The sequence below is a fragment of the Ammospiza nelsoni genome, chromosome 32 (assembly GCF_027579445.1).
Source record: "Ammospiza nelsoni isolate bAmmNel1 chromosome 32, bAmmNel1.pri, whole genome shotgun sequence".
Classification (NCBI taxonomy): domain Eukaryota; kingdom Metazoa; phylum Chordata; class Aves; order Passeriformes; family Passerellidae; genus Ammospiza; species Ammospiza nelsoni.
The window spans coordinates 114317-127536 of NC_080664.1; the positions used below are offsets into that span (position 1 = coordinate 114317).

The window sequence follows — 13220 nt, forward strand, 5'->3', positions numbered from 1 at the left end:
TGGGGACAGAGGGGACAGAGGGACACGGGGATGGTGGGGACACTGGGGACAGAGGGGACAGAGGGACACGGGGACACAGGGATGGTGGGGGACACTGGGGGACAATTGGGAGACAGGGGGACAATGGGGGGCACTGAGGGTACAGGGGGACAATGGCAGGACTGGAGGGCAATGGGGGACAGGGGGGACAATGGGGGGACAGGGGGACAATGGAGGGCACTGGGGGGCACTGGGGACAATGGGGGGCACTGGGGACAGTGGGGGGACAGGGATAGAGGGGCACTGGGGGATGGTGAGGATGGGGGCGATGGCGGGGTTAGGAGGACAATGGGGCACAGGGGACAATGGGGGACAATGGGGAGAGAGGGGGACAATGGGGGGGGACACTGGGGGACAATGGGGGGGGCACTGGGGCACAATGGAGGGCAATGGGGGACAATGGGAGGCACTGGGGGACACTGGGGGACAGGGAGACAATGGGGACAGAGGGCGCACAGGGACACCAAGGGGACACTGGGGACTCAGGGGGAACAGGGGCTAGAGGGGACACAGGGATGGTGGGGATAGAGGGGACACAGGGGGACAATGGGGGACAATGGGGGGACAGGGGGACAAAGGGGGCACTGGGGGGACAGGGATAGAGGGGATGGTGGGGACACAGGGGTAGAGGGGACACTGGGGACAGAGGTGACACTAGAGACACGGGGACACTGGGATAGAGGGGACAGAGGGGACGCTGGGGACTCAGGGACAGAAGACAGAGGGGACACGGGGACAGAGCGGATAGATGGGACACTGGGAACTCAGGGGACACGGGGGATAGAGGGATACGAGGACACTGGGGACTCAGGGGACACACGGGGATGGTGGGGACAGAGGGGACACTGGGAGGATAGAGGGGACACTGGGACACAGAGATGGCAGTGACAGGCGGGACTGGGGACGGCAGGGACAGAGGGCACAGAGGGCACAGAGGGACGCGGGGCTGGCGGTGCCGGGGACACGCACGGGGACAGCGCTGGGGACAGCGGCGAGGCCGGCGGGACCTGGGGACAGAGACACGGGGCTGGTGACGTCACCGGGGCTGGGGACACCCCCCCGTGTGACGTCATCAGAGCCTGGGGACACTGATGGGGACACCGGCGGAAGCTGGGGACACCCCGCGTGACGTCACCGGTGCCCGGGAACAGCCCGTGTGACGTCAGGGCGCGCCGATGACATCACCGCGAGGAACAGCGCGGTGTCCGCGAGCTCAGCCGGAACCCCCCGGGCCCGTTCCCCCGCCCCCCCCGGGACCCCTCGGGACCCCCCCGGCCCCACCCCGCCCCTCCCCCACCCCAAACCCTCCCCCCGGGACCCCCCGGCCCCTCCCCCACACCTCGCTCGGCTCCCGCCGCCGCCGCTCGCCGACGTCACTTCCGCCGGAGGCGACCGGAAGTGGATCATAGAGAGGGGCCCAGAGTGGCCCCGTGGCCGCCATAGAGACGGGAGAGAGGCGGGCGCGCCCCCTGGCGGAGCCGGGGTGCGGCGGGGCCGGATGGAGACACAGCGGGACCCCAATGTCACCAAAGGGACCCCGATGTCCCTAAAGGGACCCCCCGCTGTCCCCACAGGGATCCCATCAGGACCCAATGTCTCCAATGTGCCCAATGTCCCCGCAGGCCCCACAGGGATCCCCATGGGAACCCCAATGTCCCCAAAGGGACCCCCATGGGGACCCCAATTTCCCCATGGTCCCCACAGATGACAACGCCCCCGAAGGGATCCCCTCAATGTCCCCACAATGACCCCAAAGGGGCCTCAATGTCCCCAGAGACCCCCACGGGACCCCCACGGAGCTGGACCCCCCACACACCCCCACAGGGACCCCATGGTGGTCAGTGTCCACCCTTGGTGACCCACGGTGACTCATTGACCCCCGTCCATCCATGGTGACCCACGGTGACTCCTGTGGACCCCTGTCCATCCATGGTGACCCACGGTGACTCCTCTTGGTCCATGACGGTCCATCTCCATTCATGGTGACCCACATTGACTTGTTGACCCCGTGTTGGCCCACATTGACTCCTCTTGTCTCAGGATGGTCTGTGTCCATCCATGGTGACCCACATTGACTCCTCTTGGCCCATCTCCGTCCATCTCCATTCCATGGTCACCAACATTGAACAGTTGATCCCGTGTCCATCCATGGTTATGCATGTTGACCCCTGTTGATCCATGGTGACCCACATTGACTCCTCATGGTCCATCTTGATCCAGGTCAGCCCACTTTGTCTCCTCTTGGCCCATGACGTCTGTGTCCATCCATGCTGAGCCACACTGTCTCCTCCTGGTCCATGTCCATCCATCTCCATCCGTGGTGACCCACGTTGACTCGTTGACCCCTGTTGATCCATGAGGATCCACATTGACTCCTCTTGGCCCACGGTGGCCCATCTCCATCCATGTTGGCCCGCGTTGACTCCTCTTGGTCCATGATGGTCCATGCCCATCCACAGTCACCCATAACTGGCTTGTTGACCCCTGTTGATCCGTGGTGACCCACGTTGACTCCTCATGGCCCATCTCCATCCATGGTGACCCACTCTTGGCCCATGACAGTCTGTGTCCATCCATGGTGACCCATGGTGACCCCTCATGGCCCATCTCCATCCATGTAACTCACATTGACTTGTTGACCCCTGTCCACCCATGATGACCCAAATCGACCTGTGGTGACCCTTGGTGACCCCCAGTGACACTCTGTGTCACTCCACGGTGACCTGTGGTGACCCACAGTGACCCATGGTGACCAGTGTCACTGTGTCTCTCCCTGTTGTCCACACTGTACAGGTGACCCCAGCAATGACCCCTTGATGACCCCATGACCCCCTGGTGTCCCCTCTGTCTGACCCAACCCCGACCCACGCCAGGAGTCAATGACCCTTGTGACATCACCCAGAGCCTTCACCATGGTGACGTCAGACCCAGCACCAAGATGCCACACCCAGAACCGTGATGTCACACCCACCACCATGATGTCACACCCTGCACCGTGACGTCAGTGACGTGACAGTAAAAACTCAATAAAACCCAGTATAAACCAGTATGGACCAGTAAAAACCAGTACAGACCAGTATAGCCAGTATAAACCAGTATGGACCAGTACAGAACAGTAGAAACCAGTACAAAATCAGTGTGGACCGGTATAAACCCGTATGGGCCTGTAAAAACCAGTACAGACCAGTATATACCAGTATAAACTAACCAACCAGTACATACCAGAACAAACCAGTCAAGACCAGTACAACCCAGTACAAACCAGTATAAACTAATGCAAACCAGTATGGACCAGTAGAGACCAGTATAGACCAGCACAAACCAGTAGAAACCAGCAAAACCCAGTACAGACCAGTGCAATCCAGTACAACCCAGTACAGCCCAACACAGCCCAGAAAGAGCCGCTAGACCAGGCTCGGTTGGGGACTACATTACCCAGCGTGCACCGCGCGCGCTTCCGGGAGGGAAAGGAGGGGCGTGGCCTGGCCCAATGAGGTGCTGTCCGATTGGCGGCGGGGAAGGCGGGAAGGCGGAGGGGGCGTGGCCTCATGAGGCGGAGGGGGCGTGGCCTCGTGAGGCGGCGAGGCCCGGGCGTTGCGCGGCGGCGGCGGCAGCGCCGGGCCCGGTTCTGGCCCGGTTCTAACGCGGTTCTAACCCAGTCCTGGCCCGGCTCCGGCCCCGGCGGAGCCACCGTGAGCCCCGCAGGTGAGCGGAGGGAGGAAGAAGAGGAGGAGGAGGAGGAGGAAGCGGCGGGGCCGCGGCGGCGGCGCCTGCGCGGGGCGGGCCTGGAGGAGGCGGGGCCTGCAGGGGCTGAGGGGAAAGGGGCGGGGCCTGAGGGCCATGAGGGGGGCGAGGCCTATAGAAAGGGGCGTGGCCTAGTGCGATCTGGCCACGCCCTCCGGATCGACTTTGGGGTCCCACCTGCACACCTGGGGTAGGGCTGGGGTCTCACCTGCACACCGGGGATGGGGCATTGGTCATACCTGTTCCCCTGGGTCAGATTTAGGGTCTCACCTGTGTCTGTGTCTCATGTCCAAGGTTTTACCTGCCCAGCTGTACTGGGTCTGGGGTCTCACCTGTGCTGGGACTGGGGTCTCACCCGTCCCTGTGTTTCCCATCTGTACTCTCACCTGCCCCCCATGTTCCATGTCTGGGCTCTCACCTGTCCCAGGTCTGGGCTCTCACCTGTGTCTGTGTTTCAGGTCTGGGCTCTGACCTGTCCCCCATGTTCCATGGCTGGGCTCTCACCTGTGTGAGGTGCAGGCTCTCACCTGTCCCTCGTGTTCCATGGCTGGGCTCTCACCTGTCCCTGTGTTTGATGTCTGGGCTCTCACCTGTCTGTACATTGGGTCTGGTGTCTCACCTGTCTCAGATCTGGACTCTCACCTCTCCCCATCTGTCGGGTCCCCTGTGTCAGGTGCAGGCTCTCACCTGTCCCCCATGGTCCATGTTTGGGCTCTCAGCTGTGTCAGGTGTGGGCTCTCACCTGTCCCTGCCCCAGGTCTGTGCTCTCACCTGTGTCAGCTCTGTGCTCTCACCACTCCCAGGTTTGTGATCTCACCTGTCCCAGGTGCAGGCTCTCACCTGTCTCAGATTTGGGCTCTCACCTGTGTCAGGTTTGTTCTCTCACCTGTCCCAGCTCTGTGCACTCACCTGTCCCAGGTTTGTTCTCTCACCTGTCCCAGGTTTAGCCTCTCACCTGCAGCCATGTCCCCCCAGGTGCGGCCATGGCGGGCGCGGCGCCCCCCGCAGGTGCCCCTGAGCACCCCTTCACCTGCCGGGAGTGCGGCAAATCCTTCCGCTGGTCCTCGCGCCTGGCGCATCACCTGCGCAGCCACACAGGTGAGCGCCCCTACAAGTGCTCCGAGTGCCCCAAGGCCTTCAAGGGCTCCTCCGCCCTCCTCTACCACCTGCGGGGCCACACAGGTGAGCGCCCCTACACCTGCGCCACCTGTGGGAAGAGCTTCAAGCGCTCCTCGCTGCTGCAGACTCACCTGCGCGTGCACACGGGGCTGCGCGCCTTCAGGTGCGCCCAGTGCGGCCTCACCTTCAAGTGGGCGTCGCACTACCAGTACCACCTGCGGCAGCACTCAGGTGAGCGGCCCTACCGCTGCCCCACCTGCCCCAAGGCCTTCAAGAACTCCTCCAGCCTGCGGCGCCACCGCCACACCCACACAGGTGAGCGCCCGCACACCTGCGACACCTGCGGCAAGGGCTTCGCCCAGGCCACCAACCTGCGGCAGCACCTGCGGGTGCACACGGGGGAGCGGCCGTACACCTGCGCCACCTGCGGCAAGAGCTTCACGCACTCGTCCAACCTTCACCTGCACCGGCGCACGCACGGCCCCGCCCCGCAGTGCCCCACCTGCGCCACGCCCTTGGCCTCGCGCACCTGTCCGCAGAGGCACCCGCAGGGCCCCGCCCCGCCCGGCGCCGCCTCACCTGAGCCGCTCTGGAGGCCGCTGGGGCTCACCTGTGCCGAGCAGGAGGTGACGGTGACACCGGCCACGCCCCCGGCCCCGCCCCACCGCTGCCTCACCTGCGGCAAGAGCTTCAAGAACGGGGCGGGGCTGGCGCGGCACCTGCCCGGGCACGAGCGGCCCCGAGCCCCACCCGCGCCAGGTGAGGCCGAGGCGCCGGCCCCGCCCGAGCGGCCGTACAGGTGCGGCGAGTGCGGCAAGACCTTCAAGGGCTCTTCGGGGCTGCGCTACCACCTGCGCGACCACACAGGTGAGCGCCCCTACACCTGCGCCACCTGTGGGAAGAGCTTCAAGCGCTCCTCGCTGCTGCAGACTCACCTGCGCGTGCACACGGGGCTGCGCGCCTTCAGGTGCGCCCAGTGCGGCCTCACCTTCAAGTGGGCGTCGCACTACCAGTACCACCTGCGGCAGCACTCAGGTGAGCGGCCCTACCGCTGCCCCACCTGCCCCAAGGCCTTCAAGAACTCCTCCAGCCTGCGGCGCCACCGCCACACCCACACAGGTGAGCGCCCGCACACCTGCGACACCTGCGGCAAGGGCTTCGCCCAGGCCACCAACCTGCGGCAGCACCTGCGGGTGCACACGGGGGAGCGGCCGTACACCTGCGCCACCTGCGGGAAGAGCTTCACGCACTCGTCCAACCTGCACCTGCACCGGCGCACGCACTCGGCGGCGCGGCCCTTCCGCTGCCCCACCTGCCCCAAGGCCTTCGTCATGGCCGCCTACCTGCAGAGACACCTGCGCACGCACGGCCCCGCCCCGCGACGCGCACCTGGCGCTGCCGCCGCACCTGGCGGTGCCACAGCTGTGCCATCACCTGCTGGCGCTTACCTGGTGCTGCCTGGCCCTGGTGGCTCCTCCCCCCACAAGGTGCTGCTGGTGGCGGCCACGCCCGGCCACGCCCAGCCGCACCTGGCGCAGGTGGGCAGGGAGCAGCGCACCTGGCACAGCGTCCTGCTCATACCTGGGGCGGGCAGGGAGGGGGCGGCAGCGGGGGTGCAGGTGGCTGGGGTGACAGGTGTGACAGGTGTGGCAGAAGTGACAGGTGTGACAGGTGTGACAGGTGTGGGTGTAGCAGGTATAGCAGGTGTCACAGGGGTCCCAGGTGTGGCAGGGGTGACAGGTGTTACAAGTCCCGGTGTGGCAGGTATGACAGGTGTAGGTGTGGCAGGTGTGACAGGTGTGACAGGTGTGACAGGTGTGGCAGGAGTGGCAGGTGTGACAGGTATTACAAGTCCAGGTGTGACAGGTATGACAGGTGTAGGTGTCACAGGGGTCCCAGGTGTGACAGGTGTAGGTGTGACAAGTGTCACAGGGCTTACAGGTGTGACAGGTGTAGGTGTCACAGGTGTGACAGGTGTGACAGATGTAGGGGTCACAGGTGTCCAGCTCCAGGTGCTGCCGGTGGCCCCAGAGGTCACCAATGTCCAGGTTCATGGTGGGGAGGTGGCAGGTGTGACGGGTGTGACGGGTGTGACACGTGTAGGTGTGGCAGGTGCAGGCGTGGCAGGTATGACAGGTGTGGCAGGGCTGCAGCTCCAGGTGCTCCCAGCGCCTTCAGAAGTCACCAACGTCCAGCTCCAGGCAGGTGAGGTGACCAACGTCCAGCTCCAGGTGTTGCCACCACCACCTGCAGGTAGCTCAGGTGTGCAGCTCCAGGTGTTGCCAGCACCACCTGAGGTCACCAATGTCCAGCTCTGCACAGGTGAGGTGACCAATGTCCAGCTCCAGATGTTGCCACCACCACCCCCAGGTGGCACAGGTGTGCAGCTCCAGGCAGGTGAGGTGACCAACGTGCAGCTCCAGGTGTTGCCACCCCCACCTGAGGTGGCCAATGTCCAGCTCCAGGTGTTGCCAGCACCACCCTCAGGTGGCACAGGTGTGCAGCTCCAGGCAGGTGAGGTGACCAATGTCCAGCTCCAGGCCCTGCCGCTGACCTCAGGTGTCACCAACGTGCAGCTCCAGGTGTTGCCACCACCCGCAGGTGGCACAGGTGTGCAGCTGCAGACAGGTGAGGTGGCCAATGTCCAGCTCCAGGTGTTGCCACCACTTGCAGGTGGCACAGGTGTGCAGCTCCAGGCCACTGAGCTGCCCAGTGTCCACCTGGACATCTCAGAGGTGACCAACGTCCACCTGGAGACCATGGAGGAGGTGGCCAGTGCCCACCTGGAGACCTCAGAGGTGACCGATGTCCACCTGGAACCCACTGAGATGACCGATGCCCACCTGGACATGTCACGGCTGCCCAGTGCCCACCTGGAGACCACCGAGATGACCGATGTCCACCTGGACACCTCAGAGGTGACCGATGTCCACCTGGAGACCACCCAGATGACCAGTGCCCACCTGGAACCCATGGAGGTGCCCAATGTCCACCTGGACACATCAGAGGTGAGCGATGCCCACCTGGACATGTCAGAGGTGGCCACTGTCCACCTGGAGACCTCAGAATTGCCCAGTGTCCACCTGGAGACCTCAGAGGTGACCGATGCCCACCTGGCAACCAGTGACACAGCTGATGCCCACCTGGACACATCAGAGATGACCAATGTCCACCTGGAGACCTCAGAGGTGACCGATGCTTACCTGGAGACCACTGAGGTGACCGATGTCCACCTGGGGACCACTGAGGAGGTGCCCGGTGTCCACCTGGACACCTCAGAGCTGCCCAGTGCCCACCTGGAAGCCACAGAGGTGAGCAATGCCCACCTGGACACCAGGGAAGTGACCCATGTCCACCTGGAGACCTCAGAACTGCCCGGTGCCCACCTGGACATGTCGGAGGTGCCCTCTGACCACCTGGACACCACAGAAGTGACTGATGTCCACCTGGGGACAAATGAGATGACCCATGCCCACCTGGACATGCCAGAGGTGACTGATGTCCACCTGGAGACGTCAGAGCTGCCCAGTGTCCACCTGGACACCTCAGAGGTGACCAATGTCCACCTGGAGAGCCCAGAACTGTCTAGTGTCCAGCTGGACGTGTCAGAGGTGCCCAGTGCCCACCTGGAGACCAATGAGATGACCAGTGCCCACCTGGAGAGCTCAGAGGTGCCCAGTGCCCACCTGGACGTGTCAGAGGTGACCAATGCTCACCTGGAGACCACTGAGGTGACCGATGTCCACCTGGAGCCCATGGAGGAGGTGCCCAGTGCCCACCTGGACGTGTCAGAGGTGACCGATGTCCACCTGAAGACCTCAGAGGTACCCAGTGCCCACCTGGATATGCCTTGTGTCCACCTGGAGACCACCGAGGAGGTGACCAATGCCCACCTGGAGACCTTGGCAATGACCAGCGTCCACCTGGAGGTGCCTGGTGCGCACCTGGACTCATCAAAGATGCCCGGTGCCCACCTGGAGCCCACAGAGGTGCACCTGGAACCCCCCTAGGAGGTGGCCAATGTCCACCTGGAGACCATGGACACGCTTGATGCCCACCTGGGTGTGTCAGAGGTACCCAGTGCACACCTGGACACAGCTTGGAGATGACCAGTGTCCACCTGGAGACATCAGAGGTGTCCTCTGCCCACCTGGAGACACCTTGGAGGTGCCCAGTGTTCACCTGGGTGTGTCAGAAGTGCCCAGTGCCCACCTGGAGGTGCCCAGTGCCCACCTGGGCATGTCAGAGGTGCCCAGTGCTCACCTGAAGACCATGGACATGCTCAGTGCTCACCTGGACACACCTTGGAGGTGCCCAGTGTCCATCTGGAACCCACTGAGAAAGTGCCCAGTGCCTACCTGGAGACCACACAGGTGCCCTGTGCCCACCTGGAGACCACACAGGTGGCCTGTGCCCACCTGGACACACCTTGGAGATGCTCAGTGCCCTCCTGGGCATGTCAGAGGTGCCCAGTGCCCACCTGGAACCCACTGAGAAAGCGCCCAGTGCTCACCTGAAAACCAAGCAGGTGCCCAGTGCCCACCTGGAGGTGCCCAGTGCTCACCTGGAACCTACCGAGAAAGTGCCTAGTGCTCACCTGGACACACCTTGGAGATGCTCATTGCCCACCTGGGCACACCTTGGTACCCAGTGCCCACCTGGAGGTGCCCAGCGCTCACCTGGAGACCATGGACATTCCCAGTGCTCACCTGGGCACACCTTGGAGATGCCCAGTGTCCATCTGGGCATGGCAGAGGTGCCCGGTGCTCACCTGGACACATCAGTGCCCACCTGGACATGTTAGAGGTGCCCTCTGCCCACCTGGACTCACCTTGGAGGTGCCCAGTGCCCACCTGGAACCCCACAGGTGCTCCTGGCCTGGGGGACCCTGTGCCCCGCCCCTGTGCACACCTGTGCCCGCAGGTGATGGGGGTGCCAGGGGGTACCTGAGGGGTACCTGAGCTCACCTGGCACAGGTGAGGGGTACCAGGGGGTACCTCAGTGGTACCTGAGCTCACCTGCCCAGGTGAGGGGCACCTGAGAGGAACCTGAGCACACCTGGCACAGGTGAGGGGTGCCAGGGGGTACCAGGGGGGTGCCAGGGGGTACCTGAGCACACCTGGCACAGGTGAGGGGTACCTGATGGGTGCCAGGGGGTGCCAGGGGGTTCCTGAGCTCACCTGCCCAGGTGAGGGGTGCCAGGGGGTACCTGGGGGTACCTGAGCTCACCTGCCCAGGTGAGGCCGTTCCCGTGTTCCCCTCCCCCCCCCCATGTCAATAAAGGCGCCCCTCCCCCACCCACCGTGCAGTTTGTGCTTCCGGGAGGGGCGGGGCCAAGGGAGGGGGCGGGGCCATGGGCAATGGATGGGAAGGGCCAATAGAAGGGGCGGGGCCAGGGCCCAGAAGAGGGAGGGGCTAAAAGAAGGGGAGGAGCCAAGGGGCAGGATGGGGCAATGGGGGCGGGGCCAAAAAGTCAAAAGATGGGAGGGGCCAAATGGAGTGGGCAGGGCCAAGGGGTTATTGGGAATGGGGGCGGGGCAGTTTAGCGACCAGTATGGCCCAGTCCGTCCCAGTATAGCCCAGTATAGGGACCAGTACGGCCCCAGTGACCCCAGTGATTCCCAGTCCATCCCAGTATGGCCCAGTCCGTCCCAGTGTGACTCCAGTATAGCCCAGTATGGATCCAGTTTGGCTCTGGTATAGCGCCAGTATAGCCCAGTTTGGCCCCAGTATGACTCCCAGCTCCCCCCAGTTTATCCCAGTCCCTCCCAGTTTGTCCCAGTCACTCCCAGTTCCCCCCAGTCTCCCCCAATCTCCTCCCAGTACCTCCCAGTTTATCCCAGTTTATCCAGGTTTATCCCAGTCCCTCCCAGTCCCTCCCAGTTTATCCCAGTCTATCCCAATTCCCTCCCAGTTTATCCCAGTTTATCCCAGTCCCTCCCAGTCCCTCCCAGTTTGTCCCAGTCCCTCCCAGTTCCCCCCAGTCTCCCCCAATCTCCTCCCAGTACCTCCCAGTTTGTCCCAGTCTATCCCAATTCCCTCCCAGTTTATCCCAGTCTATCCCAATTCCCTCCCAGTTTATCCCAGTTTATCCCAGTTTATCCCAGTCCCTCCCAGTTCCCCAGCCCCCCCGGGTGGGGGAGGGGCGCTGGCGCGGGGCCCGGTGGGGGAGGGGCAGGGCCAGGGACAGGTGCGGGGGGACCGAAATAACCGGGGGGGAGGGGAGCGGGGGGGACTGGGAGCTCTGAACTGGTCTGTACTGGCCCATACTGGTTTATACTGGTCTGTACTGGTCCCTACTGGTTTATACTGGCCCATACTGGTTTATACTGGCCTGTACTGGTCCATACTGGTTTATACCACTCCATACTGGTTCCATACTGGTTTATACTGGTCCGTACTGGTTTATACTGGTCCGTACTGGTTTATACTGGTCCATACTGGTTTATGCTGGTCCGTACTGGTTTATACTGGTCCATACTGGTTTATGCTGGTCCATACTGGTTTATACTGGTCCGTACTGGTTTATACTGGTCCATACTGGTTTATGCTGGTCCATACTGGTTTATACTGGTCCGTACTGGTTTATACTGGTCCATACTGGTTTATGCTGGTCGCTCCGTTCTCTCCCCACTCTGACCCGGGAGGAATTCGGGGCCGCCCCTCCCCCCCACAACCACCTGTGCCTGCGCTAATTAACGGTGATTAATGAGCGGGATTGATTGCAGAGGGTGATTAATGACCGTGGGGAATGATTAATTACCGAGAGGAATGATTAATTACCAGGGATTGATTACCGGGAGTGATTAATTGCCGGGAGGAATGATTAATGACCCTGGATTGATTACCGGGAGTGATTAATGACCAGGAGGAATGATTAATTACCGGGAGCAATGATTAATTACCAGGGAATGATTAATTACCAGGGAATGATTAATGACCGGGGATGGTCCGTGACGGCAGAGCAGGGGTTAATTAGCGGCTGTCGTTAATTACGGGCGCTGTTAATGAGCCGAGACTCGGTGGTGCGGAGGGGGGGGGGGGGGAACTGGGACGGACTGGAACGGACTGGGCTGTACTGGGATGGACTGGGATGGACTGGGATGGACGGGGCTGTACTGGGATGGACTGGGATGGACTGGGATGGACGGGGCTGAACTGGGATGGACTGGGAGCGCTGAACTGGGAGCACTGAACTGGGATGAACTGGGCAATACTGGGAGCACTGGGATAAACTGGGAGTACTGGGCTGTACTGGGATTAACTGGGAGTGCTGAACTGGGATGGACTGGGATGAACTGGGAGCACTGGGATGAACTGGGATGGGCTGAACTGGGAGCACTGGGATGAATTATTAATTACCAGGTGTGATTAATTACCGGGAATTATTGATTACCAGCGAATGATTAATTACCCTGAATTATTAATCACTGGAATGATTAATTACCCGGAATGATTAATGACCAGGATGATTAATGACCGAGGATGATTAATGACCGAGGATGATTAATTACTGGAATGATTAATGACAGGGATTATTAATAACTGTGTGTGATTAATGAGCGGGGCTGCCACAGCAGTTAATTAGAGCGGGGATTAATTACCAGGAATGATTAATGAGCCGTAGGGGTTAATTAGGGCCGGCATTAATTACCGGGAATGATTAATGAGCGGGTTGAGCTGCCGCAGGGGTTAATTGCAGGGGTTAATTAGGGCCGGGATTAATTACCGGGGAGGGGCAGAGACAGCGACAGGTGCGGGGGGGAGGGGCGGGAGGGACAGAGCGGGGAACTGGGAGGGACTGGGATAAACTGGGGGGAACTGGGATGAACTGGGAGGGGATTGGGATATACTGGGATGGACTGGGATATACTGGGATATACTGGGATGGACTGGGATATACTGGGATAAATTGGGAGGAACTGGGACTGGGCCCAGTCCTTGGCACAGGGTTTGGGGACACCAGTATGGCCCAGTATGGTCCCAGTATGGCCCCAGTACAACTCCAGTATGGCCCAGTATGGTCCCAGCATGATCACAGCTTGGCCCAGCTGCCTCCCAGTATGGCTCCAGTATGACCCAGTCCATCCCAGTATGGCCCCAGAATGTCCCAGGATAGTCCCAGTATGCACCAGTATGGCCCAATATGGTCCCAGTACGTCCCACTATGGCCCCAATATGGTCCAGTTTGGTTCCAGCATGGCCCAGCATGGCCCCAGCACAGCTCCATACACCCAGGTTCACTGTCCCAGTGCCCTCCCAGTATATCCCAGTGCCCCCAAACCCCCTCCCAGTGCCTCCCAGTCCCCCTTTGTCCC

At 61.9% G+C, this 13220-nt stretch overlaps 1 protein-coding gene across 1 annotated transcript; it reads left to right on the forward strand.

The window, feature by feature from the left end:
• Positions 1-4766: 4766 nt before the first annotated feature.
• LOC132085708 (zinc finger protein 628-like) lies at positions 4767-9792 on the forward strand. Its single transcript, XM_059491142.1, has 7 exons — positions 4767-4916; positions 5001-6582; positions 7006-7133; positions 7179-7367; positions 7413-7637; positions 7851-8000; positions 8424-9792. Exons 1-7 carry the CDS (start codon positions 4767-4769, stop codon positions 8910-8912), a joined length of 2913 nt encoding a protein of 970 aa, XP_059347125.1. The 3' UTR covers positions 8913-9792.
• The last annotated feature ends 3428 nt before the right edge of the window (positions 9793-13220 follow it).

What these genes read in the sequence shown, in the direction of transcription:
- LOC132085708 (XM_059491142.1), top strand. Translation starts at nt 4,767, where the DNA reads ATGGCGGGCGCGGCGCCCCCCGCAGGTGCCCCTGAGCACCCCTTCACC. An exon ending in TGGCCAATGTCCAGCTCCAG is followed by an intron (nt 7,368 to 7,412) that starts GTGTTGCCAGCA and finishes GTGCAGCTCCAG; the next exon opens with GCAGGTGAGGTGACCAATGT. An exon ending in TCCACCTGGAGACCTCAGAG is followed by an intron (nt 8,001 to 8,423) that starts GTGACCGATGCC and finishes GAGACGTCAGAG; the next exon opens with CTGCCCAGTGTCCACCTGGA.